A 26,941-nucleotide genomic window follows, 5' to 3' on the forward strand; every position below is an offset into this window, starting at 1 on the left:
AAGTGTTCGATGTACTGAGATCCTAGGCAGAGTTGACATTTCCAGAATAGCTGGGAGTTGTCCTTTTCTCAGAAGGAGAGCAGGGCATCTTAGAAGGTTGCAGCCTTGACATGCATTTCTTCAGTGGGCAGTGCTGACTTGCGCCCGAGGACCGTCTTCCTTTAGGAGCTCAGACTCATAGGGTGAAGCAGCTCCGTCTTGGGAGCTGCTGACCCCGGTGTGGGGGCTCAGGTGAGTGTTCACAGGCCTCCATCTGGGTGTCAGGAAGGGCGTGGCAGACGGAGGGCCTGTGGGAAGCAGGGGCACAGAAGCGGGAAGAACAGGGAGTTCTGTGCAGTGTTGCTAGAATGTCCTGTTTATTTCTAGGCTCTAGATACTAATCCTGTTTCATTCACAGGCAACATCTTCTACCAGTGGCTTGTCTTTTCACTTTGTTTATAGCATCATTGGAAGAATGAGCATTGTTAACGGACTGTCATTTAAATCCTCAGTCTGAATTGAGTTAGCATGTAGGGTTCCCCGAGTGCATGTCCACGGCCTGGCGCGGGGGCTCTAGGTGGCTCTGTCACAGGTTTTTTCAGGGGCCTCTTACAGAGCTCTGTCCTGTTGGCTGGTTTGTTCATTGCTCTCTGGGCTAAAACCACGTGCTCGTGATCATGGCTGTGAATCTGCCTGCTGGGACGCCAGTACCTCACTCCTGGCTCTTCTCTGGGGGGGTCTTTGCATTCTGGGCCTTTCCTCTTCCAAATGAACTTTGGAGTTGGTTGTCAAGTTGCGCCGGTGTGACTTCCCCCATCCACCACTGACTCTGACTGGGGTCACGTTGAATCCACGTGTCACTTGTGGGGAGCTGGCGTGGTTGCAGTCCTGCATTTCTCTCTCCGGGACTGTGGCGTGTCTCTTCATTTACCGACACGTTCTGTGCTGTCTCTCAGTGATGTTCGGCTGTCTCCGTAAAGACTTTCCGTGTCTTTCGGTCTTGCCCTAGCTTGCTTTCTTTTTTGTTGCTGTTGTAAATACCTACTTTTCTCTCATTCTTTAGGACAGTTTTTCAGTGTGTAGAGACGGGATCCACTTTGCTGTAAGAACTGAGGTGATTTCTTCTTAGTTAAGTACATCTTCCCTTCTTTCCTATAGGACTACATCCCAGTAGACCAAGAGGAGTTACGAGATTATGTCAAAGCCAGGCTGAAAGTTTTCTACGAGGAAGAGCTGGACGTGCCTCTGGTCCTGTTCAACGAGGTCTTGGACCACGTGCTCAGGATTGACCGGTGGGCTTTTAGTTTTTGCAGCCTCCCCGCTCGCCCACACTGGTCTCAATTTACTGGTGGGGGGGGTGAGCTCATGCCCGGCCTCGTGCTGGCCTCCTGACAGGCCCCTGCGCCTCCGCCAGCGATTCCCGCTCCTCCTCTGAGTCCAGCTCTACTGTCCCCAATGTCCCCACTAAGCAGAGCCTCATTCTGCCTCTCCAGGCGCCTCCCACCTGCCTTGGTTCCGGCCGCTCACCCTCCTGCTCGAGTTGTCAGGGTGTCTGGAGACAGGGCCATGTCTTTTTTCACCTTCGCTGCCTCACTGGCAAATCACAGTTGCTCCATAGATGTTTAATGTACACATACAAGTTGAAATGCATTCCAGATATTATAGACTAGATCCTGAAAAGCGTTAGGATTTGAGTATCCAAGGGGGAGCGGAGCATAAAAGCCTCAACCTGCATCCCTTCTGATGATGTTCCAGAATATTCCGTCAGCCTCAGGGCCACTTGCTTCTGATTGGTGTCAGTGGAGCGGGCAAAACCACCCTGTCACGCTTCGTGGCCTGGATGAATGGGCTGAGTGTGTACCAGATTAAGGTGGGTCTGGCCGGAGCCTCTTGATCCCCACAGTGAATCCTTGCTCATGAACGTAGCTCTCTGGGTGAGAAAGGAGCTGACCCGCCCCACTCCTGCAGGTCCACAGGAAGTACACGGGCGAGGACTTTGATGAAGACCTCCGCACGGTGCTGCGGCGTTCCGGCTGTAAAAACGAGAAGATCGCGTTCATAATGGACGAGTCCAACGTGCTGGACTCCGGGTTCCTGGAGCGGATGAACACCCTGCTGGCCAACGGCGAGGTAACCCCTGACGTGCTGTGCGGGTCGCGTGGCGCCGGGCTCCGAGGACCAGCCAGCGAGGGTACTGTGCTGTTTCCCAGGTGCCCGGCCTCTTCGAGGGAGACGAGTACGCCACCCTTATGACCCAGTGCAAGGAGGGGGCCCAGAAGGAGGGCCTGATGCTGGACTCCCACGAGGAGCTGTACAAGTGGTTCACCAGCCAGGTCATCCGCAACCTGCACGTCGTCTTCACCATGAACCCGTCCTCCGAGGGCCTCAAGGACCGCGCCGCCACCTCCCCCGCGCTGTTCAACAGGTACGCCCACCGCGCACAGCTCTGCTTTCCCGGGGCAGGCCCTGCCCTCGGGAGCCGCTCCGAGACGTGGGCGTCTTTGCAGGTGTGTGCTGAACTGGTTTGGGGACTGGTCCACGGAAGCTCTGTATCAGGTTGGCAAAGAATTCACCAGTAAGATGGACCTGGAGAAGCCGAACTACATCGTGCCCGATTACATGCCGGTCGTGTACGACAAGCTGCCGCAGCCGCCCTCTCACCGCGAGGCCATCGTGAACAGCTGTGTGTTTGTTCATCAGACTCTTCACCAGGTGGGTTCAGTCCTGAGGTCACGGGAACGAAACTGAGCTGATGTAGAAGTAGCCCCCGAGGCACCTCGAGCTTGACACTGTACTGTCGCCCAGGAAAGAGTGCCTGGTTCTCGCCTGCTTCCTGCCTCTGTCAGCGACGTCTCAGCTGCTCGGGGCCCAGTGGCATGTTCTCGGGCCGTCTGGCCCCTCCGCACGTTGCCTCCATCTGCCCTGTCTCGCTGCCTCTTTCCAGGCCATGTGCTCCCCTAGGGCAGAGGCCACGGTTTCTCTGTGAAGGGCCAGCTGGTTGGTGTTTCAGGCCTCGCGGCCCTCAGAGTCCCTGCTCGGCCTCCCGAGAGCCTCGTGGCCGTGAGCGAGTGGGAGCCCCACATGCAGAGGCCGCCCCGCGGGGCATGACCTGCTGGCCTCTGCTGGCTGCCTCTCCGTGGGTTCTCTGTATCAGAGGAGTGCAGTCTGCCCCCATCAGAGGGGTCTGTGAAGAGCACTTTGACCTGCAGGCATCCTGTGGGCCCTGCCCTCCCACTTCCGCAGGCCACCTCCACTGCCCCCTGCCCTCTCCACACCTCCCTCCACCTGCGGGGATCGGAGGAGGTGATCTGTCTCACCCTTCTCAATGCCATTTCTTATTTTGGTTCCGCTGAAAATCAGCAGAAGGGAGAGGAGGTGTACTGACGCCTACGTAGTGACAACCAGCGTGGGGAGTCTTTTCCTGGGAAGTACACCCCTGCGAATACCACCCTCCTCTCAGAGAAGCGGGAGGAGAAACCTCAGAGGTGGGAGGGCTTCTTGGCGTCTCACGGGAGGCAGCCGGACCCAGTCCCGAGTGATGGGACTCCTGAGATCTGGAGCCATGCCACCACATCATGCCAGCAGAACAGTCATGTTCTGAGGTTAAATTGTGACGTTTTGAGGCTAAATAGCGGAGAACTGACATGGTCTTCATTTTCCAAAAGGCTAACGCCCGGCTGGCGAAGCGAGGAGGCCGCACCATGGCCATCACGCCGCGCCACTACCTGGACTTCATCAACCACTACGCCGACCTGTTCCACGAGAAGCGGAGCGAGCTGGAGGAGCAGCAGATGCACCTGAACGTGGGGCTCAGGAAGATCAAGGAGACGGTCGACCAGGTCCGCCACGGCGCGAGCGGCCCTCGCTGGGAGGGAGCGGGCCGTGTGTTAGGCGAGCCCTGCCTGTTTCTGTCGCCCTGATGTGGCTTTCGCTCCTCAGGTGGAAGAGCTGCGTCGGGACCTCAGGATAAAGAGCCAAGAGCTGGAGGTGAAGAACGCGGCGGCCAACGACAAGCTGAAGAAGATGGTGAAAGACCAGCAGGAGGCCGAGAAGAAGAAGGTGCCGCTTCCTGTCCCGGGAACTGTGGCCTGTGTGGGCCGCGCGTCTCCGTCTCCCCGGCTTGTGTGTGCGTGTGTGCATGCACGTGTGTGTGTGTGGAGTGGGTGCGCACACATGCACGCACGTGTGTGTCCCGGGCGGCGTGAGGAGTGCCGTCTAGGGTTTCATTCAGCAAGTTAACCAGTGCTCACCCCAGAGCTGAGCCATGCTTTGTCTCCAGGTCATGAGCCAAGAAATTCAGGAGCAGCTGCACAAGCAGCAGGAGGTCATCGCAGACAAGCAGATGAGCGTGAAGGAAGACCTGGACAAGGTGGAGCCGGCTGTCATCGAGGCCCAGAATGGTGTGTGCTCACCGCGGGGGCCTCGCGTCGGGGAGGGTGGGGGGCAGCAGGGCCCCCCACAGGTCCCGGTGTTGTACGTCCCCGAAAGCATCAGTGAGAGGTCTCAGAAACCTTCTCTAACTACTTCAGACTGTCCTCATCTCTGAAAGTGAGGTCCCCGTGGAGCTAGTCCACTTTCCCCATGCGTGCACGCCAAGGTGCTTCAGTCATGTCCAACGCTTTGCGAGCCCATGGACGGTAGCCCACCAGGCTCCTTTGTCTATGGGATTCCCCAGGCAAGAATACTGGAGTGGGTTGCCATGCCCTCCGCCAGGAGATCTTCCTGACCCAGGGATCAAACCCACGTCTCTTACGTCTCCTGCATTGGTGGATGGGTTCTTTACCACTAGCACCACCTGGGCCCTTTTTATGAGAAAAAGTTAACAAGATAAGTTTTTCATCAAAACATTTTCTTAATTTGGTAATGATTTCCTAAGTGTACTGTTTGCAAACCCTCGGCTTGAATTTCAGCTAGGGATGTCATGAAGTGTGCAGTTTTGCCGTAACTATTGAGAGTGTCCTGGTTGTGGCCAGCAGTGACGAGTTGCCAGTTTCCTCCCCCCTCCCTCTTGCACCCCGTGTGCTGGGACGTGCTCAGGAGGAGATTGTGACCCGGGCCCCTGTCCTTGTCCTCCGCACACCTGGGAGCGGCCTTCACCCCGGCCTTCCCGCCCACCAGCCTCAGACTTGTTCTGGGTCACCTGACGGCTTGTAGTCTTTACATTACACCACACAGGACTGGGAGTGGCCTTCCAAACTGGGTTTTCATTGAGTTGGATTTGGATGAGAATTTAATTTAGGTCTCACCTGCCAAATGACCACTTTTAAAAGTGTTTTCATGAAAGTTCAGACTGGAAAAAAAAAACGCACATTTCTGCTTATGAAACGTGTTGGCCAATTTTTTTGAACTGTGAATTCCACATCTTCAGCCAGTCAGTAAAGACAAGTACTAAAGTGTGGACTGAAGACGTCTTTGTTTAACGGCTGTAACATAAATGAGCAATTTCATTCTTTAAAAAAGTATTTACATCTTTACAGAGATAAAGGAGTCAGGATTTGTGAGGCATTTGTACAGATACCGTCCATTTTCCAGAACGTGGCGGTAGTTGTTTTGGCCGCTGCAGCTACTCTAGAGGGCTTTAAGACAGGCCGTCCCGCGTTGGCTCAGCTCTCCTGCGCACGCGCCCCTCTCTGCTGGGAGCCGCAGCGTCGCTGCGGTCTGGCCCCCCTCACCGCCCCCTCCTCGTGCCCAGCCGTGAAGTCCATCAAGAAGCAGCACCTGGTGGAGGTGCGGTCCATGGCCAACCCTCCGGCCGCCGTGAAGCTGGCGCTCGAGTCCATCTGCCTGCTGCTGGGGGAGAGCACGACGGACTGGAAGCAGATCCGCTCCATCATCATGAGGGAGAACTTCATCCCCACCATCGTCAACTTCTCCGCCGAGGAGATCAGGTGGGTGGGCGTGCGGGCCCAGGGGCCCGGGCTTCTGTCTGCTGGGGCCTGGGCGTCTGACGCGGCCTCCGCAGGAAACAGTGTTGGCTCACGGGTCACACAGACGCCTCTCCAGGCCATTTCCACCCCAGACAGCCAGATTCCCTCCCCCCGTTCCTGACGGCAGTTCTCTGATCCCTTGCCCCTGTGATCCCCACAAGTGGCTGGGAGCGCAGAGCTGGCCCCGGAGGGGAGGGGAGGGGCGGGAGGGAGAGCCATGGCCTGGAGCATCCTCCGTGGGCACCGGGGCGGCAGAGGGGAACTGGCTCTTGATTTCCAGAAAGCTCCTCTTCACCTTTGCCCTCCACGTGCTTAGAAACACAGCGCCTCTCTTGCAGTGACGCCATAAGGGAGAAGATGAAGAAAAACTACATGTCCAACCCCAGCTACAACTACGAAATCGTCAACCGGGCCTCCCTGGCCTGCGGGCCTATGGTGAAGTGGGCCATCGCCCAGGTGAGCAGCCCCGCCAGGAGCCCCCGGGAAGGGCCCCCTCGCCCTGTCACATCTAAAAACCACCCGTCCGCCTTGGCAGCTCAACTACGCCGACATGTTGAAGCGCGTGGAGCCGCTGCGCAACGAGCTGCAGAAGCTGGAGGACGACGCCAAGGACAACCAGCAGAAGGCCAACGAGGTGGAGCAGATGATCCGCGACCTGGAGGCCAGCATCGCCCGCTACAAGGAGGAGTACGCGGTGCTCATCTCCGAGGCCCAGGCCATCAAGGCGGACCTGGCGGCCGTGGAAGCCAAGGTCGGGTTGTGCTCAGGAGGCAGGCTTCCTGCCGCCCCGGAAGCGCTGCCTCTGTGTGGGCTTCGCTTGTGGCTCAGCTGGTAAAGAATCTGCCTACAAGGCGGAGACCTGGGTTCGATCCCTGGGTTGGGAAGGTTCCCTGGAAAAGGGAAAGGCTACCTACTCCAGTTTATTCCGGCCTGGAGAATTTCACGGACGGTATAGTCCATGGTGTCACATAGAGTCGGACACGACTGACCGACTTCCACTTCACTAACCTGCTTGGTTCCCTTTTAGGTGAACCGGAGCACGGCTCTTCTGAAGAGCTTGTCTGCCGAACGGGAACGGTGGGAGAAGACAAGCGAGACATTCAAGAACCAGATGTCCACCATCGCCGGGGACTGTCTCCTGTCAGCCGCCTTTATCGCTTACGCAGGTTACTTCGACCAGCAGATGCGCCAGAACTTGTTTACCACCTGGTCCCATCACCTCCAGCAAGCCAACATCCAGGTAACTGTCCGCAGAGACTCTCAGGAAGGCGGGGGCCGACGTGAGGGTCAGTGAGCTCTCAGCAGCCTCGCCGGGAAGCCGCGCCATCCACTTCCCCTCTCAGTTCCGCACAGATATTGCACGGACGGAGTACCTGTCCAACGCCGACGAGCGTCTCCGCTGGCAGGCCAGCTCCCTCCCTGCAGACGACCTGTGCACAGAAAACGCCATCATGCTGAAGAGGTTCAACAGGTAGCGTGCTCATGCGTGGTGAGGGGCGGGGAGAGGTGCGTGGGCAGTGCTCCCGCTTCCTTTGGAAGAGGTGAGCAGATTGGGGTGGGCCGGCAGGCTCTCCTCTGACGGCGGGCTCTGCATGGTTCCCTTCGTTCCTGTGTTCTGACTGTCCACACTGACCCTCCCTGAGTGGTCACCCTGTAACCTTGTGAAATTGATGTGCTCGGCACTGTGATGGGTGAACATTAAAACAGACCCTCTCTTAAAATACTGTGAGAACCGAAAGCATCTAGCTGGAGGTAAAGGAAGCTGCTGCCTGGTTTTGGCTTAAGGAGACTGGAGTCAGAAGGGGAACAGGCCTGCCGCGGAGGAGGGTGATGGTGCCGTCTGGTCGTCCCCAGTCCTAAGCCTGCACAGAGGTCCCCTGGCTGAGCCTCCCCCGTGGCAGCTCCCAGACCCAGACACCCTGGGTTTTCTTTCTGTTTTGAAAACCCAGCCCCGGGTTCCCATCTGACCGTAGCTGCACCTCTCTCTGTGTGCCACTGTCCCCGGGGCCCAACGAGGAACCGACCCTCGGGTCTCAGAGGGTCTCACTGGGGGCGCTGGCCGGCGTGGCCATGATGTGCGTCCTGGCGGGTCAGCGTGAGGGCTGCACTCGCCTGCGCGAGAGTGCACGCCGCGGTGCCCGTCCCTCAAAGCCTGTGCGCGTGAACGTCCGCAAGGCCAGGGTGTGTCCCGGCAAAGGCCCAGAAGCACCTCAGAGGCCCCTCGCTCGGGCCAGTGACAAGGCCACTGTGTGTCTCCCCCAGCCCTGGCAGGAAGCCAGGAGCTCTTCGTCCAGGGCCCCACACGAGGGTGGCTGCAGCCGATGGCAGTGCCAGGTGGCATGCTTCCGGGCACATGTGTGTCTACAAATGGCCTGAATCTCCTCTGTGTACACAGAGCAGAAACCGGAGGCCGAGGGGTGGAGGGGGGAGGGCTCTCACCACCTGCCCTTTTGTACCCTCTGAATTCTGTGCAATCGCGCGTACATGTTACAGTATCTTTAAAAAGCCTGAATTGGCTTTGTGACCCTGGACAGAGGACATCCGCCCCTCTGTGGCTCGTCTCCTCCTTTATAAATAAAACGGGTGTGGTGATCACACCTGTCTCACAGGGTTGCCGTGAGCACTGAGCGGGGGGGTCCGGCACGCCTGCAGCTCACGGGTCTGCAGGTCAGGGGTGCCGGTCCCTGCTCTCCAGGAGTCTGCCCTGCAGGCCACCCAGCCAGGCGAGCGCCTGTCCTCGGCCTTCACGGAGCGGCGTTCTTGCCCCAGAGAGACGGGCCGCTTTGGCGGTAGCCCTTCTGGGCAGTCTGCCTGAGTCACCGCCCCTTCACAGGAGGTCCTCAGAAGGGGGTTTTTAGCACCAAGCCTTGGGTCACGTGGTGTCTCCTGTAAACCTGGAGCCCACATCTGAGCCCCGGACACCTCCCCATCGCCCTGCCGGGCCCTGCCGTCACGTCCTCGGGCTCTCCTGGCATCTGACCCGTCCTCGGCCCGTCCTCAGGTACCCGCTGATCATCGACCCCTCGGGGCAGGCCACAGAGTTCATCATGAACGAGTACAAGGACCGGAAGATCACACGGACCAGCTTCCTGGATGACGCCTTCAGGAAGAACCTGGAGAGCGCGCTGAGGTTCGGCAACCCCCTCCTGGTCCAGGTGTGTGCCTCTCTGCCGCCAGAGGGAAGGCCTTTGGGCTGGGTTAGTTATCTGCAAACGCAGTTGGCGTGAGTCACAAGGCACAGTGCTGCCTTCTGGACTTTGTGAGAAAGGATTCTCTGGCAGTCCAGTGGTTAGGACTCAGCACTTTCACTGCTGGGGTGTGCAGTTGGTCCCTGGTTGGGGATCTAAGATCCCACAAGCCGCGTGGCACAGCCCAAAAAGAAAAAAAAAGCAGGGATAAAGCTGTGAGACAGCTCTATAAAAACCCAGCAGAAGCAGTGTTTGCCCTCTAACTCCACTTAGTCTGAACAGCCCCATCCCCTGGGGCTCTGAGACCTGTACTGAGCTGCACGGCACCACCCTGCCGAGCACTGCGCTCAGCTGTGCGATCAAGGAGTGGAGCCCTTCATCTCCTGAAGTAGCCATGGGTGCCTAACGGCCACGTGCCAAACAGTGTGGGTCTAAACGGCTGGGTGGCTGCTGGGGAGATGTATTTATCTGGAGCAGGACTCAGTTAAATGTGGGTGGAAATACACACTGTAAAACTCTGGCTTCTGGCTGTTAATGACACCTCACGTACCCACACGTAGGATGTGGAGAGCTACGACCCAGTTCTGAACCCCGTTCTGAACCGTGAAGTCCGGCGAACAGGGGGAAGAGTGCTGATCACCCTCGGCGACCAGGACATAGACTTGTCGCCGTCCTTTGTCATCTTCCTGTCCACTCGCGATCCCACCGTAAGGCCCGGGGCAGCTTCCCACCCCCACGGAGACGGGGCAGCCATGGGCAGGGCGGTGAATGTGACGACGCTGACTGGTTGGTCCGCTGCCCCTCTTGGCAGGTCGAGTTCCCCCCTGATCTCTGCTCCCGGGTGACCTTCGTCAACTTCACCGTCACCCGTAGCAGTCTGCAGAGCCAGTGTCTCAACGAAGTTCTCAAAGCGGAAAGACCCGACGTGGATGAGAAACGGTCCGACCTTCTGAAACTCCAAGGTACGGCTCCAGGTCCCTGGCTCTCGGTGTGTGCGGGGCTGAGCTTCCCCAGGACCAGGTGCCTCGGGGCCGCGTCACGGCAGCACCAGGGTGAACTCTGCGCCTTCTGGTCATTTAAGGGGAGTTCCAGCTGCGCCTCCGTCAGCTGGAGAAGTCTCTGCTGCAAGCTCTGAATGAGGTCAAGGGCCGCATCCTAGACGACGACACGATCATCACGACGCTGGAGAATCTCAAGAGGGAGGCCGCCGAGGTGACGAGGAAGGTGGAAGAGACGGACATCGTGATGCAGGAGGTGGAGACGGTGTCCCAGCAGTACCTGCCGCTGTCCACCGCCTGCAGCAGCATCTACTTCACCATGGAGTCGCTCAAGCAGGTGGGCAGGCCGCGCCGGGCCGGGGGCTCCCCCCGCCGCCCGCCGCCCGCGCACGGGTGCTCACGGCCCCCTCCGCCGCCTCCAGATCCACTTCCTGTACCAGTACTCGCTGCAGTTCTTCCTGGACATCTACCACAACGTCCTGTATGAGAACCCCAACCTGAAGGGCGTCACCGACCACACCCAGCGCCTGTCCACCATCACCAAGGACTTATTCCAGGTACAGCGCGGGCTGGCCACCCAGCGCGGGGGTGCGTTCTCCAGGGACGGCAGTGTTGTGATGGCGCGCTGCCTGCCTTGTCTCCAGGTGGCGTTCAACCGCGTGGCCCGAGGCATGCTGCATCAGGACCACATCACCTTCGCCATGCTGCTGGCCAGGATCAAGCTCAAGGGCACTGTCGGGTGAGTCGGCGCCCCAGCGCACGTCCCCCCAGAGGACGCTGTGGCCTCGGTGACAGCAGACGGGACTTCCGCTGAGAGGCCCTGGCTGACGGCTGCCCCCTCTCCAGGGAGCCCACCTACGACGCGGAATTCCAGCACTTCCTGAGGGGGAAGGAGATCGTGCTGAGCGCGGGCTCGACACCCAAGATCCAGGGCCTGACCGGGGAGCAGGCCGAGGCCGTAGTGAGGCTGAGCTGCCTGCCCGCCTTCAAGGATCTGATCGCCAAGGTCCAGGCGGACGAGGTGAGAGTCTGTGCGCGTCCCCAGCGGGAGCCGGCCTCCCAGGGAGTCGCCTGTCCTGTAAAGCCCAGAACGTCGTGTCGTGTTCTCTCCCGTCAAACGTCTGACACGCCAGTCCACCCGCTCCACCCGGAGGTGGGCAGGCAGAGCCCGTGGTGACGCGTTCTCTGTTGTCCCCATAGCAATTTGGCATCTGGCTGGACAGCAGCTCCCCTGAGCAGACAGTGCCGTACCTCTGGAGCGAGGAGAGCCCTGCAAGTAAGCCCGGGGCCTGCCCCACTGTGGCCGTTCCGAACCTGGGCATCGGATGCGCTTTGCTGGCTGGACGCAGGGACAGGCTGGGGACAGAAAATCACCGATTCCTGAGATTCGCATCTCAGTGTTAGAACCTGTGGGAATCTGCAGGGGCGGCTTCGACGTGGGAAAGCAAAAAGAGAAATAGCCGGAAGTCCCTGCCCAGGGTTAGGCGTTAGAAGAAGGGGGCTGTTTCTGAGTATGAGACTCTGGGCCGGCCGGGCCCCAGGAAGGGGCACGGGGGCCAGGGTTCAGCATGGACACAGGTTGGCAGTGGCTGCCGGGTCTCTGGGGCTTTTCGAGGTCCTTCCTGAGCGGGCTCCACGTGGTCATTCAGAGTCAGTAGCCACCCGTCACACACGGAGGGCCCCGGGTGGAGGTCTTGTCTCAGCTTGCCCAGAGGGTGCTGTGGTGAGGTGGGGTGCTGGCGATTCTCAGGCAGAGAGGACGAGGGGGCGTCCTGATCTCTCGGGTGGTGTTTGTGGGGTGGGGCCCATGGCGGGGACAGCCAGGGGCCGTCTCAGGCCTGTGCTGTCGCCGACCCTCCTCCCCGCCTCGTCCCAGCTCCCATCGGGCAGGCCATCCACCGCCTGCTCCTGATCCAGGCCTTCCGCCCCGACCGCCTGCTGGCCATGGCGCACACGTTCGTGTCCACCAACCTCGGGGAGTCCTTCATGTCCATCATGGAGCAGCCGCTCGACCTGACCCACATTGTGGACACAGAGGTGGGCGCCGAGCTGCCTGTCTGCATGGGCCCCCACAGGGCCCTGCCCCTCGACGGGCACGCTGTTGGCGGGCCTCCCCCTCACCAAAGCCCGACTCCCCGGTCTGCAGGTCAAGCCGAACACGCCCGTCCTGATGTGCTCTGTGCCCGGGTACGATGCCAGCGGGCACGTGGAGGACCTTGCCGCTGAGCAGAACACGCAGATCACGTCCATTGCCATCGGTAAGGGCAGTCAGTCCGTCCCCTCCCTGGGACTTCACGGTGGGGCCACTAGAGTCCAGGTCCGCCTGCTGACCCTTCAGCTGTCTGTTTCCAGGCTCCACAGAAGGCTTTAACCAGGCAGACAAGGCAATAAATACAGCTGTGAAGTCGGGCAGGTAGGCTGCTTTGGTTTTGCTTCATGAGGCCCGAGTCCCCAAGGATTCCGGCCAGAGATGTGAGGCCACGGCCTTCTCCCTGCCCGCAGGTGGGTGATGCTGAAGAACGTCCACCTGGCTCCGGGCTGGCTGATGCAGCTGGAGAAGAAGCTGCATTCGCTGCAGCCGCATGCCTGCTTCCGGCTCTTCCTCACGATGGAGATCAACCCCAAGGTGCGGGGACTGAGGGCGCCAGCCCGGCACCGGGCGGGGGTGGGGTGACGGAGCTGAGCGCTCACAGGCGGCGGGCCCCCGTGTGCCCCTCAGGTGCCCGTGAACCTGCTCCGAGCGGGCCGCATCTTCGTGTTCGAGCCACCCCCAGGCGTGAAGGCCAACATGCTGAGGACCTTCAGCAGTATCCCCGTGTCTCGGATATGCAAGGTGAGCACCGCCGAGCTTGCTGTCGCGCTGGGGTGCTGGGCCACACAGATGTTTGGGCGCCAGGCGGAGGCCAGGGCTTGTGGGTGGGAGGCGGAGGTTATGGCAGGAATTTTGCATCACAGGACTTCCCTGGATGCCCAGTGGCTAAGCATCTGCACTTCTCCTGCAGGGGACCTGGGCCCAGTCCCTGTTCAGAGAGCTAAAATCCCATGTACCGCACAACGTGGCCTTAAAAAAATTATGTATCAATTCTGTGTTTCTTAAGTCCTATTTTTTGGGCCATAATCCATCCTTTCTGCTGTTTTTAGAAATTGGTCTTCTGTGTACTCTCCTGTTGGCTGTGTCATTTAGCTTAATGTAATCAGGAGCACATCTTTATTAAAAGAAAACTTGGCGTGGTTTTCTCCTAGCAACACCATTCTCATTAATGACTGAAGTCAGGGTGGTCCCAGTGTGAGTACGTGCAGAGCGCTTTTTAAGACCTTGAGTGCAGCAAGCCCTGGACTGTCACCTTAGTTAGAACAGGCCTACGTCCCGGTGACCCTGTACTTGCTAACTTCCCACCTAGTCTCCCAACGAGCGTGCTCGCCTGTACTTCCTGCTGGCCTGGTTCCACGCCGTCATCCAGGAGCGCTTACGATACGCACCCCTGGGCTGGTCGAAGAAGTACGAGTTCGGGGAGTCTGACCTGCGCTCAGCCTGTGACACGGTGGACACGTGGTTAGACGACACAGCCAAGGCAAGCACGGGCTGCACCGCGGGAGGGCCCATGAGGAGGCCACCCCCGCCCCAGCCATGACCCACCTCTTCTCCCGCAGGGGAGACAGAACATCTCGCCAGACAAGATTCCCTGGTCCGCGCTCAAGACCCTGATGGCCCAGTCCATCTATGGCGGCCGGGTGGACAACGAGTTCGACCAGCGTCTGCTCAACACCTTCCTGGAGCGCCTGTTCACCACCCGGAGTTTCGACAGTGAGTTCAAGCTGGCCTGCAAGGTCGACGGGCACAAGGACATCCAGATGCCAGACGGCATCAGGTGCGTGCCCTCCCCACCACCAGTATGGGGCAGGGGGCCAGGGCACCGGGCACCTCCGGCCATGGTAGCGTGTTAACCAGCATGCTGCTGTTCCAGGCGAGAAGAGTTCGTGCAGTGGGTGGAGCTGCTGCCCGATACGCAGACGCCCTCCTGGCTGGGCTTGCCCAACAACGCCGAGAAGGTTCTCCTCACCACACAGGGTAGGTAACCCCATCCGCTGGCCGGCCAGGCACTCCTCCTCCAACCAGCCCCGGGGAGGCAGGGAAGCCCTCGGCCCAGGCGGTGTCTGTTCTGCAGCCTCCGTTCTGGGACACAGGCTCCGTAGCTGGTACGTGGGGTCTGGAGACTGCATTTAGGTTTCTGTTTTGGGTTCAGAATTGATGTCATCTTTCCTCCTCTTCATTTTTTTTAAGTTCCTGGCATTAAGTGACGTCTTAGAACTATTAGGTATTTTTATTAGAACTTCAAGACTAGTCAAGAGGTCGTCAAACACAGTGGTTCTCAAAGTGTGGTCCCTGGAGCAACAGCCTCGGACTGCAGCTTTAGAGATGCAGGTCCTCGGGCCCATCCCTCCCCAGGCATCCGAACTGGGGGTGCCGGGACACTCCGGTGTGAGAACCGCTCTGACCCAGGCTTCTCTTTACGGGAGAAGACCGACGTGCACGAAGCCACACAGCTGGGGAACAGGACAGGCCCTCAATTCAGCTCTGTAATGAGGACCCCAGCTGTGGGGCCCACCTCCAGCCTGAGGACCACCTTGGCTCAAGCCTCTCGCTGTGGGGTCGAGCTGGTGGGCCCTGCGGTGACCACGAGGGAGATCGGGCTGTCTGCGGTTGAGTCGTGATTCAGTTGGGACACGGGAGGGTCTGGGGCAGGGGCTGGGTGGGTGCCGTCCTGTGCAGAAGCATGTGCTGAGAGCACGCAGGGTGCCGACTCCAGTGTCGCCTGCCAGGAGTAGCCGCGGGGCCCCCTCAGCACCGCACTGAGGGTGTCTGAGCGCCAGTCAAGCCGGAGCCCTGCAGAGAAGCTCGCCCCCAGGTCCATGCAGGAGGCCCCGGGCTAACGGTGCCCAGGGTTGTGTGTCCCACGTGGAGGCCATGAGGTTTGAGCCCAGGGGCCCGGCCAGGGGACAGCTCAGCACTAGACTCGGAGCGCTCTCTGGGGCCAGGACCCTGGGCACAGGCTGAGCCCAGGGCACTCAGGAGGCCGCCTGCTCCCCAGTGGCAGTGAACACGTGAGTCCTGGAGCCGTCTCTGCCGTCTGCCCGCAGCCTCCGGTGCAGCCCCAGTGGTCGAGACACTGCCCGTGGTGCTGGGCCTTCTCCCCAGCCAACCCGCCCTCGGTGCGGTAGGAACAGGTGCCCGCGGGGCACCTCACGGGGCGCAGTGCCCCCAGGGAGACGCGCAGGGAGGCCTCCGTGCTCAGCCTGTCCCCACCCCGCCCCCGCCCAGGTGTGGACATGATCAGCAAGATGCTGAAGATGCAGATGCTGGAGGACGAGGACGACCTGGCCTACGCGGAGACGGAGAAGAAGGCGCGGCCCGACTCCTCGTCCGACGGGCGCCCCGCCTGGATGCGGACACTGCACACCACCGCCTCCAACTGGCTGCACCTCATCCCGCAGACACTCAGCCACCTCAAGCGCACAGTGGAGAACATCAAGGTGGCGGCACCCCGCCTCATATCTGGGGGCTCGGGGTAGTCCTCGCGGGTGGGGCTGGGCCGGTCGAGGTGAGTGCTGCCTCAGGGCAGGTGTGCGCCTGGGCCAGGCCAGAGGGCTCGGCCTGGAATGCCCGAGAGTGGAGGATGTCAGTGACCTCTTCACAGGGTGGTCCGGAGCTGCTGTGGTCAGGCGCCCACAGCTTCATGCCAGGTCTGGTTCAAGGTTGAGTTCTGGCGATGCTGCAAACCCAGGGCTCCCTGAGGCCGAGTTCCTGCTGGTTCCCTTCCTCTTCCCCGACCCCCCGTCCCCGCTCCACTCCAGCCCTCTGTCTCTTCCGACGACCGTAGGATCCTCTGTTCCGGTTCTTTGAGAGAGAAGTGAAGATGGGGGCCAAGTTGCTCCAGGACGTGCGCCAGGACCTTGCCGACGTCGTGCAGGTGTGCGAGGGCAGGAAGAAGCAGACCAACTACCTCCGCACGCTCATCAACGAGCTGGTGAAAGGTGGGCAGCGGGGGGCTCCCGGGAGCTCCGCAGGGCAGCTCGGCACCCACCCCGACCCCCCCGGGCCCACACTGCCAGGACCTGGCTCCTGCTGCCTCACTGAGCATCTGCCAGGACCTTGCCTCTCTTTCCGCAGTCCCCAGAGATCTAGGACCGAGGGGGAGGGCAGGGCAGGGCCCCAGGCGTCTCACCCAGCCACACTGTCTGTGAAGGGGTTTCTGCAGCTGTGGTTCCTCAGGGCGGTCGTGCTCCCCCAGCTCACTCCCCCGGGGGGTCTGTGGAGCAGGCACGGGGGTGCACCGGGCACGGGAGTGCACCGGGCACGGGAGGCAGCGGAGCCCACACGGGGTCCGCCAGCGCTCGGCGGAGGGGCTGTGGGCGCTGACGTGGGTGGGCCCTCCCTGCAGGGATCCTGCCCCGGAGCTGGTCGCACTACACGGTGCCCGCCGGCATGACTGTCATCCAGTGGGTCTCTGACTTCAGCGAGCGGGTCAAGCAGCTGCAGAACGTCTCGCAGGCGGCCGCCTCCGGGGGCGCCAAGGAGCTGAAGGTGAGGACGGCTCCCCAAGGCCGCCTCGGGCTGGGGCAGGGCCCTTGGGGCGGGGGCAGCCCTCCCTCACCTGCCGCTCTCCCCCACAGAACATCCACGTGTGCCTGGGTGGCCTGTTCGTGCCCGAGGCCTACATCACCGCCACCCGGCAGTACGTGGCCCAGGCCAACAGCTGGTCCCTGGAGGAGCTCTGCCTGGAGGTGAACGTCACCACCTCCCAGAGCGCCACGCTGGACGCCTGCAGCTTTGGGGTCACCGGTGAGTTGGGGCACTCCAGCCCGGCTTCCCTCAGGCTCCCCTGCCCTGTCCCCAGCCTGCAACTCAGCCACCGCCCCTCATGGGCTGCCTGCTAGTGGTACCCGCGTGGCTGTGCCTGGTTAGTGTCCCTGGGCCGTGCCCGCGCAGTGGAGCCCCTTGGGTTCCTGACCGCCCCCCTTAACCCCCACAGGCCTGAAGCTCCAAGGGGCCACATGCGGCAACAACAAGCTGTCTCTTTCCAACGCCATCTCTACCGTCCTCCCCCTGACGCAGCTGCGCTGGGTCAAGCAGACAAACGCAGAGAAGAAGGCTAACGTGGTAAGCACCCCTTCCCTCCTCCGTGGGCACCCCCTGGGCACTAGGGCTGTGTCCCCGCCGTGCCCCCCCCAGGGGGACTTGCATTGCTCCCTTCTCGGGTGGGCCCCCGCCCCCAGGGCCGCCTCCCCTCGCACAGCCAGCTCCCCCGCCTTCTCCCAGGTGACCCTGCCTGTCTACCTGAACTTCACCCGCGCCGACCTTATCTTCACGGTCGACTTCGAAATCGCCACCAAGGAGGACCCACGCAGCTTCTACGAGCGCGGCGTGGCCGTCCTCTGCACCGAGTGAGGCCGCCTTTTCTAGTCCCCTTTGTGTAACAGTAATAATATTTAACGTTTATTCATTATTAAAGCCTACGGAAGGTTCATTGTTAAAAGTATACGGACTTGTCAAGGGAACGTCGCTGGTGCGAGGCCGGAAGCTGCAGGACGCGGAAAGAAGCCGGACGGTTGGATGGTGGAGCTGGGAGGGACCCAGGGCCACGGTTCTGAGGGCCAAGGCGGGGCTTGTTTTATGAAATAAAACACTAAGCATGATGCGGCTCCGGCCTCTCGTCTCATCTCTGGCTCCGGGGGACACCCGGGAGCCCGCGTGACTCCGGCAGCCTGGCCAGCCCGGCCCAGACCCATGACGCGCGCCTCTGGGGCCTCCATCCCCACGGTCCTGGGGTGCCGGGTGCGGCCTGTGGAATGGGTTCCTGGCGTGTCTGGAGCCTCAAGCTCCCGGTGGCTGGGTGACCGGCTGGGTGTGGCACCAGCCCTGCAATAAAGACCTGCTCGTCCTGGTGGAAAGCAAGCTCGGCTCCGAAGGGACGGACGGCCTGAGGTCCCATGGCACCCCCTATCTAGCCCTGCCTGCCTCCCCTACCCCACCCCAGACAGCGGACGGACCGCAGAGCAAGAGCCGTCGCCCACTTAGCTCCGGGACATGCCCTCTGGGGTCCCTTGGGGGGCTGAGTGCCGTCAAGAACTATGTTCGACTGAAAATGGGGGCCCATTTTGAATGCTTTCCTCTAAGCCAACAAATACGGTTTTTTAGCTTTTCTTTTTTTGGGGGGGAGGGCGGGTTTTGGTTTTTTAGCTTTTCTTCCATCACCCAGAGCGTTTAGCAGTGCCACAGTCTCTCACCCAGAAGCTGGTAACACCAAGGAGAGCCCCCGGAAAGCCTGACCCTCCCGTGCCCACCCTGTTTACAGTGCAGGCCCCGAGCACAGAGGCCTGTTGGTGCCAGGCAGGGATTCTGGGCGCAGGAGGAGGACCGCCGTCCTTGATGGCCCGAAGGCCTGGCTGGGGAGGAGGGGCTGTTGCAGCCGCCAGACTTTGGTGCCCGAGTGTCCTGTGGGTGGGTGTAGGGCACCGCAGGCCCAGGACCGAGCTCCCCATCGGGGTCTACGTACACCCCACCAGGAGTGCCTGGGGCCCCTACTTGCTGCCTCCCAGCCTCACCCTGATGTGAGCTCAGTCTGGGGGATCCAAGGGGCCCCCACTTAGACCACTCCTCACCTGCTTTTGTGGGGTCAGGCTGGACAGTGGGCAGAGCTGGCAGAAAGGGGGCCCAGAGGGGACCTGGGGGAGAGCGGACAGCACCTCCTGGGCACCCTCACCCACCCAGTGCCCTGGAGGAGCCTCAGGGGTCCACCCTGGCCAGGAGGGACGAGACCACGTGCCTCGCCTCAGTGGAGTCCCCTTTATTGGAACCGTGTGTTCCTGGGCAGTGAACACAGCAAGGGGGGCTCCGATCCTCCCTGCCAGGAAGGTCTTAAAAGGCTCCATGAGAAAAAGGAAAGCACCTCCACACCCAGGTGTCACCGCACTGGGGCCCTGATTGCAAGACACCGTGCTTAGCAGACCCTGTCCCCGAGGCAAGACGCGACCGGAGAAGCTGATGGGGAGAAGCAGAGGGAGGCATCCCAGGCCAGGGCCGGCCCCGGGGCTGCTGGAAGAATCCCTCCTGTGGCCTTGCCTCCGCCCCCACTGAGCGCCCCCCACGTTGCAGCTGTTCTCAGCGACCCCGGGCGCCGAGCCCTCCAGAAGCAGCCGCGTGTGAGGAGCTCTGGGGGAAAGAGTCACAGCCAGGATGGACGTGGGCTAGAGGGCCGTGGGCCCCAGCCTCTGAGTCAAGGTTTAAAAATACATACATATTTACTAAAAGTAAAGGAATTCTCTGCAACTCAGACCCGGGAGGTGGGGCCTTTCCTGAGCTGGAAATCATCTTCGCGCCGTGGTGGGGCCCAGAGGCACTATTTACAACATAAACGGCTAACAGCCGCATCATCCGCAGACCATCAGCTCCCGAAACTTGACGATGCATTTCTGTTGTTTGAACAAGAAGACACAAAAGGAGCCACGTGTTTCATGGAAGCTCTTTTTTAATGCCCGTCAGCGTTGTCCTCACCTCCGAGGCCCTGTCGCCCCGCTCGCCTGATCTAGACCACATACTGCTTCTTTCGCTTACTCTTCTCCGGCTCTGCAAGTAAAAGTTCCAGTTTCCTCTTGGAGAGGGGGAGCTTGGGCCCCCTGTCCCTCCCGGTCCCGAGTCTGGGGGGCGGCCGTGATCTTCTGGCCCTGCCCTGGGGTCTGCCAGCCTCGGGGGACCCCCGGTCTTCCTCCGTCATCCCCGAGTCCTCTGGGGGTCCAGGCAGCCGGGCCATCCGCCCCTGTGCCTCCAGGCGGCCGGCCTCCACAGGTTGCATGTCCACGTCGCTGGCCTCCGGGGCTGCAGAGGCCCAGCCGGTGGCCGTCAGGACCAAGACCGGAAGGTTCGCCGAGAGGGGGTCTTCTAAGCTCACATCCCCTGGACCCCTGGACTTGAGCATGTGCAGAGGCTCGTCACAGCTCGCAGCACCCAAGGAACAGCCGCTGAGATGACAGGAGGCGTGGCCACGGGCGTCTTCCCAGTCAGCGTCGTACGGATCTAAAAGCTGACGACAGAAGAGTTTCTGAGCCGGCGAGCAAGGGAATCAGGGAGAACACACACCTTACACGCATAAGTAATTTCTTCTGTCACGGACCTTGGCAAATTTTGCACGATCTGCCCTGCAAATAAATCTTCAAAAATGCCTTTGGTAAGGGCTTCCCTGGGGGCTCAGTTGGTCAAGAATCCAATTGCCAAGGCAAGAGACATGGCTTTGATCCCTGGCCCGGGAAGAGCCACACGTCGAGGAGCAGCAAAACTAGTGCAGAAGCCCCTGGGCCCTGCGGCCCAGGCTCCGCAACAGGAGAAACCGCTGCGGTGGGAAACCCATGCACTGCTGCCAGCATTGCCCCTGCTCTCCACACCTGGAGAGGGCATGCATGCGGCAGCGAAGACCCAGCACAGGCCCAAACGTTTTAAATTATTTTTTAAACGCATTTGATAAGGACTTCCCGGGTGGTCCAGTGGCTAAGACTCTGTGCTCCCAATGCAGGGGGGCCCAGGTTCAATCCCTGGTCGGGGAACTAGATCCCGTGTGCCCCATAAGCGCTCACACACCCCCATAAAGATCCCGCATGCTGCAGCTAAGACCCAGGGCAGCCACATAAATAAATATTTTTAGTGCATTTGATAAATATCCCAGAGCCTCCTAAAAGCCTGAGGGTGCCCCACTGTGGGGGTGTCTCAGACCGAGCCCCATCGTTTAAAGCCCCCCTTCCAGCGCTGGCAGCCCCTGCCCACCACCTCAGTCTGAGCTCATTTTCCTGCTCTGACTCCGGTGAGAGCCTCGCTTGGGCTGCCCTGGGCCCCTGACCGGCCTGCACAAGCAGGCCGTGGAGCCTCAACAGCCCTCCAACACACAGGGCCACCCAAGGCGCCGAAAGAGGTGGAAATGAGTCTCTAGAACATTCACTGGTTCCAAGGTGCCCCGGGTGGTTCTTGAAAGCCGGCCATGGGCCCAGCAGGGGCAGGCGACACCCCAGGGCAGCCAAACGCCTCCCTTGACCTCTACCACCACTGCCAACGGGTGCTGCAGAGCTTTCTGGACCCTCCTCACACCACCCAGGTACCAAAAGTTCCTGTTTCTTATTCTTTCTTTTACTCCTGCCCTGGGGCTCTGGCTGGAAAGGTCTCTAGAGAAAGCCCAGGTGCCCAAGACCAGGGACGACCCCGTGCTGCACAGAGATCCTTCCAGACAGGATCCAGCCGTGAGGACCCGCAACCACACGACTCGACCTGTGAACACCTCCCTCCCCGCTGACCCTCGGCCTCTGCACAGAGGGACCCCAGGCCCGAGTCAGCAGGGGACCCCCTGGGGCCCTTTCCCTTGGGTGGTGACAACCCCCGAGAAAGCTCACTTCGTCTTTGGACAGCTGACATTCATTTATCCCAGAAGGAGAAATTAACGTAAATACCGTAATCTACCGGTAACCGTAACCATTGCAGAGCCAGAAACTGGTCAGAATTGCTGGAATTCACAAAGCAGGCACACTCGCTCTTGTGACCCCACCCCCAGCAGAGCAGTGAGTGTCCCCGAGAGGCCCCAGCCCAGACCCCCCGCCGGGTGTGGGGTGGGGGGTGCAGGTGAGGGCCTCACGTTGCAATAAGCCCACAGAATCTTCCTGGCAAACCAAGAAACACCCGGCCAGGCCCTCCAGTCACTGGTTTTGAGTAGAAGGACTTAGCAGCACGCCCTGCTCTCCAGGGACACCTAGCGTCTTCAACCACCAGGAGGCCAGGGTTACCTACACCTGTGTGATCCCTGAGAGTAAATTTAATTTGCCTGAGATTAATTCTGAGATTGACTAATTGCAAACCCATGGTCTCGTCAATCTATCTTCCAGGCAAACTACATGAAGCCTTTTGTTCTTACTTAAACTGGAAAGAGAAGCGATCAACGTAAATGTCACAATGAAGCTTTTTCTAAAACGTAGCCACGCCACTGGGCCAGGCAGAGGCCCCCTAAAGCAGGCCTGCCTACAAGGCTGCCCTCAGCCTGGCCTCTGGGAACTTGGGCTTGGGGCCCCAACCATCCCCAGAGACAGGAGCGGCTGCTGGTTGCCTCGTTCAGGGACGTACCTCCCTCCAGATGCCTTCAACAAAGTCCAGATGATTCTTCTTGTGACTGGCCTGGAAAAACAAGGGGTTTGGGTCATCCTCTCTAAGAGGGAGGGCAGGCAGCAGATTCGAGTTCAAGGGCAAGGATCCAGGGGCTCACTGCCCCGGCCAGCAGTCCTGCACTGCCCACACTCGTGGACGGTGGACCATGGTGGGTGGTGGCAAGGAGAGCCCACTCCCAGGAAGCTGAGCACAGGCAGGGACCCCCTCTTCAAGAGTGTGTTTGTAGGACTTAAAATGCAAACCTGGGCCACTCAAGAGGGGAGAGCAGAGCCAGGAATGTGGCCAGGATATGGGCTCAGCAGCCCACCATCGCCCAGGAAGGACCCCCCGGCTACACAGCGCCGGGCACCTGTGCTGGACCCAAAGCCAGAAGATGGTGGAAGGATCTAGGTCATCCACCCCAAACCCTCCCTTTGCAGATGCAGAAGCTGAGGCCCACACAGGGGCCAGGCCTTGCTCAGGGTCCCTGGGAAGAACCCAGGGTTGGCATCCCATATTCCAGAACCTTCCCCTCTTAGCACCAGGCTACCGGGAAAAGCAACTCTTGTTCTTCATCAAAAGACAGACTCTCAAAGGACAGGAATTTGAACATTGCTAGTTGGCAGGGAAAGAGAAAAACGCTGAGAAGGTGACACCAACAGCCGCAGAGAAAACTAATTCCAAGAAGGGGGTGGGGGGTCCGAGTCTGCCCTGGCCCCCAGCCCCCTCTGCCCTCCCCGCCGTGTCCCTGCCCCGCCAAGAGGGGAGGGGTACCTTGAGGCGATGGAGCCTGTTTCTCTGCCTCTTCTGGAAGCCGGCCCTGGTGCTGGCTGTGAACGCAGCCCGGATGCAGCTGCGATGGCCGTTCCGCAGACCAGCCATGGCTCGGGGACCGGGGGTGGACCTTTCACTTGACTGCAGGGCATCGGGGACAAGGCACAGGTCAGTGGTTGCAAGGGGTGGGGGCGGGCTGACAACAGGGGTGTGGAGAGAACTTTCTGGAGCCCCTGAGCTGTTGGTCTCCACCGGGCTGATGCAGTTGTCACAAAAGTCAGAACTCTTTGCCCAAAGGGGTGACTGTGAGTGATAGCTCAGCAGAACAAGCCTAGCGAGTTTTCAAAAAGTTTTTTAACTAAAAGGAAACCCACAGGCAGCTGGTGGCCTGGGAGGGCCGTGCACGCGCAGCGCCTTGGTGCGGGGAAAGCCCCTTCGCACCCGGACACCCAGTCGTGTAGAAGCTCATGCGCGAAGTCACACGTCCTCGACACTGAAAGTCCTAGGTTGGAGCAGGGAGCGGGTCACGTATCCAGCTCCTGTGTGTCCCCCCGCCTTTGGTTTATTTTTAACAGATGAGAAAAATAAGCCCAGATTGTGGACGGACTCACGCAAGGTAACAAACCCAGAAAGCACTCCCCCCCGCCCCCTCCCCAAGAAGCACTAGGTCGTCAAAAACATCTGGCAATTTTGTAAAACCACGCAGCCCAAGAAGAGCAGAGAAAACATCCACTGAAAACGAGGCCGATCACGGCGCGACTTACTGAGATCAGAGACTACACACCTCCGTGCTGTTTCATGTCACCTGCTTCCCTCCAGAATCCCGGGCGTTGGCGCCCTAGGCCCTACAGGAAACACCTCTGTTACAAACACGCACCACCTGCCACCCATGTGCCATGCGTGGTCGACTCAGGGGTCCCCACACTGGACTCCCTGCAATATCAGTTCTGAGGCAGAAACAGGAAAAGCTACAAATCAGACCCTAAAGCACCATATGCCTTAGCATTTTATTTATTTATTTTTAAGATGCTTACATGCCTTAGCATTTTATTTATTTATTTTTAAGATGCTTACTTAAATTTATTTTCGTTAGTTTATTTTTTGGCCATGCCCCATAGCTTGCGGGATCTTGGTTCCCCAACCAGGGATCAAACTGGGCCCCCCTGCAACAGAAGTACAGACAGGGAAGCCCCTCGTTTGTTTGATTTTTTAATTACTTTTTTTTTTTGGCTGTGCTTGGTCGTCTTTGTTGCTACACGAGGGCTTTCTTTAGTTGTGACAAGCAGGGGCTACTCCCTGTCACGTTCGGGCTTCTCGCGGCGGGTTCTCCTGGCGGAGCTCGGGCTCTAAGGCACACACGCTTCAGTAGCTGCAACACACGGGCTCAGCTGCCCCCTCGGCACGTGGAATCCTCCCAGACCAGGGAAGGAACCCGTGTCCCCTGCCCTGGCAGGCGGATTCCTAACCTCTGTGCTACCAGGAAAGAAGTCCCTCCATTTGCATTTTAAAGGCTAGAAAAGCTCCTGGTAAAATCCAAAAACCCCTTTTTCCTTTTTCATATTAAGTCCATAAATTCCATACATTCGGATATCATTAATTTTCCCCCAAAGCCGTTTTTCTGTCCCAGGATCCCACCCAGGACGCCCCATCACGTTTAGTCCATCTCTCTCGAGGCTCCTCTTGGCCATGAGTGTCTCGGACGCCCCTGCCGTTGATGACCCTGACCGTCCCTGGTGGACTGTCCCTCAGCTGGGATCTGGCCCTGCTCTCCCGTGCACACGCGGGGTCCTGGGAGTAGGAGGACCACCAGAGGCGAGGCGCCCTCTCCTGTCGAGGGCGTCACGGAGGCGCCTCACCCTGGCGTGTCCCATCGCTGGGCTGAGGTCGTGCCCCATCGCTGGGCTGAGGTCGTGCCCCATCGCTGGGCTGAGGTCGTGCCCCGCAGGCTTCCCCCCAAGACCGGGACCTGGTCTCACCTCCCCCTCCACCTCCCCTCTTTGGAAAGACGTCCCTCTGTGCAGCACCCGCTCACTCACTCGCAGAGGGTTAGGCCGGCGCCCTGGGAGGGAAGGAGCTACCTACATTTCTCGGCTGGGGTGGTTTTTCTCCCACCTGTTGGTTTGTTCATTGTTAGGCATCCATGGACAGGAGTCTGAGCAAACTGCAGGAGATGGTGAAGGACAGGGACGTTCTGCATGCTACCGTCCATGGGGTCGCAAAGAGTCGGACACGACTGAGGGACTTGTTCAGTCATTGACCCATATCAGCATGCTCTCATTTAATTCTATATTTGCTGTTGTTCAGCTGTGTCCAGCTCTTTGCAACCCCATGGACCTCATCAGGCCCAGCTTCTCCATGCTTCACCATCTCCCAGAGTTTGCTCCAACTCATGTCTATCGAGTCGGTGATGCCATCCAACCATCTCGTCCTCTGTCATCCCCTTCTCCACCTGCCCTCAATCTTTCCCAGCATCAGGGTCTTTTCCAGTGAGTTAGCTATTCGCATCAGGAGGCCAAAGTATTGGAGCCTCAGCTTCAGCATCAATCCTTCCAGTGAATATTCACGGTTGATTTCCTTTAGGATTAAGTGGTTTCATCTCCTAGCTATCCAAGGGACTCTCAAGAGTACTGAGACTCTTTGTTGGATGGTGATACCGTCCAACCATCTCATCCTGTCATCCCCTTCTCCTCCCACCTTCAATCTTTCCCAGCATCTATACTTGGGTTGTGATAAAGACAACATCATTTATTTTGTTCTGACTTTGGCTGGAACTTCAGTTGGCTCCCGTGTCCCTCTAACAGGACCAACCCAAATTAATTTTGATTTCCAAAAGAATACACCCTGTGAGTTAGTCAGGACTCTCCATGGGCTTCCCAGGTGGTACTAGGGGCAAAGACCCGCCTGCCAATGAAGGAGACCTGAGAGATGGGAGTGTGATCCCTGGGTCAGGAAGATCCCCTGGAGAGGACATGGAAACCCACTCCAAGGTCCTTGTCGGGAGAATCTCATGGACAGAGGAGCCTGGCGGGCCACAGTCCAGGGCTCAGAAAGAGTCGGACGCGCTCTCTAGGCCAAGGTGAAACAGGAGGGAGGGACAGAGCACAACCTCTGGAAGAGTGCCCTTGCCTGAGGGCATAACGGAAGCTGGAAGCTGATTAGAGTCAAAGAGAGTCAAGTCCGCAGAGCAATCAACTTCCACCAGACCTGGATCCTCAGTGCGCAGCTGGACGACACACCCAGAGATGCCAGGGCCGTTCCAAGGCCGACCCTCAGAGGCCAAAAAGTAGGTGGTGGCCCAATTCCTGGAAATCTCTGCCCCCTCCCCAGAATGGTTGGAATGATCCACTCCTCAGCCTTGGATACCAGCTGCTCCTACTGGCTGGGCTCTGTTCCCCTAGACACACACACACACAGAGACACACACACTATATGTCACCAGGGGGATATCCTGAGGGCATATCCAGGTCCCCAGGGTCTCAGGGCCGGCGCCCCACTCCCTGGCCCAGCAGCTTCTCCAGCAGAGCAAAGACACAAATTCCTAACGCCCAAGGCCTCTCCCCTCCCCATCTCCCTCCCCGCACGCCCTCACAGGTTACACTAAAAAGCCCTTATCATGCAGATCTACCGGAGAATTCTTTGAAACCAAACCTATTATTATTGAAGCCACCGGGTTACACTAACCCTGCAGTCCTTCCTGGCCACTCCTTCTGGACCCTTCTGAGTCAAGGTCAAAGAGGGCCACAGGCAGGCCCTGGCCCTCCCTGCTCCGCCCAGAAGGGGGCTCTGCCCCAGGACCCCAGGCCCATTGCAGCCGCCGAGCAGCTCTCCCGGGGCCTCTCTGCAGCCACCCTCCCCTCTTCCTGCCCCAACAGTTCGGGGCTTCTGCCGAGAGACCACAACCTA

General features: G+C 59.6%; 2 protein-coding genes across 2 annotated transcripts in view; one reads left to right on the forward strand and one right to left on the reverse strand.

Annotated features, from left to right (window-relative positions):
• Positions 1-17,778, forward strand: part of DYNC1H1 (dynein cytoplasmic 1 heavy chain 1) — a 60,653-nt gene extending 42,875 nt beyond the window's left edge. Inside the window, exons 44-78 of the mRNA XM_068991231.1 lie at positions 1,138-1,271; positions 1,735-1,849; positions 1,948-2,109; positions 2,190-2,404; positions 2,487-2,691; positions 3,645-3,818; positions 3,919-4,038; positions 4,259-4,379; positions 5,672-5,867; positions 6,245-6,362; positions 6,442-6,657; positions 6,934-7,146; positions 7,250-7,377; positions 8,908-9,061; positions 9,655-9,801; positions 9,906-10,056; positions 10,176-10,429; positions 10,515-10,649; positions 10,737-10,831; positions 10,939-11,113; positions 11,293-11,368; positions 11,969-12,129; positions 12,239-12,350; positions 12,445-12,505; positions 12,595-12,718; positions 12,812-12,925; positions 13,494-13,664; positions 13,744-13,961; positions 14,058-14,161; positions 15,413-15,624; positions 15,972-16,125; positions 16,533-16,675; positions 16,765-16,933; positions 17,124-17,251; positions 17,411-17,778. Coding sequence (XP_068847332.1) covers positions 1,138-1,271; positions 1,735-1,849; positions 1,948-2,109; positions 2,190-2,404; positions 2,487-2,691; positions 3,645-3,818; positions 3,919-4,038; positions 4,259-4,379; positions 5,672-5,867; positions 6,245-6,362; positions 6,442-6,657; positions 6,934-7,146; positions 7,250-7,377; positions 8,908-9,061; positions 9,655-9,801; positions 9,906-10,056; positions 10,176-10,429; positions 10,515-10,649; positions 10,737-10,831; positions 10,939-11,113; positions 11,293-11,368; positions 11,969-12,129; positions 12,239-12,350; positions 12,445-12,505; positions 12,595-12,718; positions 12,812-12,925; positions 13,494-13,664; positions 13,744-13,961; positions 14,058-14,161; positions 15,413-15,624; positions 15,972-16,125; positions 16,533-16,675; positions 16,765-16,933; positions 17,124-17,251; positions 17,411-17,539 — 5,304 coding nt within the window. The 3' untranslated portion in view covers positions 17,540-17,778. The remainder of the gene's footprint in view (positions 1-1,137; positions 1,272-1,734; positions 1,850-1,947; positions 2,110-2,189; positions 2,405-2,486; positions 2,692-3,644; positions 3,819-3,918; positions 4,039-4,258; positions 4,380-5,671; positions 5,868-6,244; positions 6,363-6,441; positions 6,658-6,933; positions 7,147-7,249; positions 7,378-8,907; positions 9,062-9,654; positions 9,802-9,905; positions 10,057-10,175; positions 10,430-10,514; positions 10,650-10,736; positions 10,832-10,938; positions 11,114-11,292; positions 11,369-11,968; positions 12,130-12,238; positions 12,351-12,444; positions 12,506-12,594; positions 12,719-12,811; positions 12,926-13,493; positions 13,665-13,743; positions 13,962-14,057; positions 14,162-15,412; positions 15,625-15,971; positions 16,126-16,532; positions 16,676-16,764; positions 16,934-17,123; positions 17,252-17,410) is intronic.
• Positions 17,779-19,676: 1,898 nt separating this feature from the next.
• On the reverse strand, positions 19,677-23,146 carry LOC138095029 (uncharacterized). The gene is made up of 3 exons (XM_068990993.1): positions 23,039-23,146; positions 22,244-22,294; positions 19,677-20,171 (listed from the first exon to the last, which is right to left on the reverse strand). Exons 1-3 carry the CDS (start codon positions 23,144-23,146, stop codon positions 19,677-19,679), a joined length of 654 nt encoding a protein of 217 aa, XP_068847094.1.
• Between the last annotated feature and the right edge of the window lie 3,795 nt (positions 23,147-26,941).

The sequence above is a fragment of the Capricornis sumatraensis genome, chromosome 19, assembly GCF_032405125.1.
Source record: "Capricornis sumatraensis isolate serow.1 chromosome 19, serow.2, whole genome shotgun sequence".
Classification (NCBI taxonomy): Eukaryota; Metazoa; Chordata; class Mammalia; order Artiodactyla; family Bovidae; genus Capricornis; species Capricornis sumatraensis.

Coding starts and splice junctions, on each gene's coding strand:
- LOC138095029 (XM_068990993.1), bottom strand. CDS start 23,146: ATGGCTGGTCTGCGGAACGGCCATCGCAGCTGCATCCGGGCTGCGTTC. Junction 22,295..23,038: donor ACAGGCTCCATCGCCTCAAG/GTACCCCTCCCC, acceptor TTGTTTTTCCAG/GCCAGTCACAAGAAGAATCA. Junction 20,172..22,243: donor TTGAAGGCATCTGGAGGGAG/GTACGTCCCTGA, acceptor TTCTGTCGTCAG/CTTTTAGATCCGTACGACGC.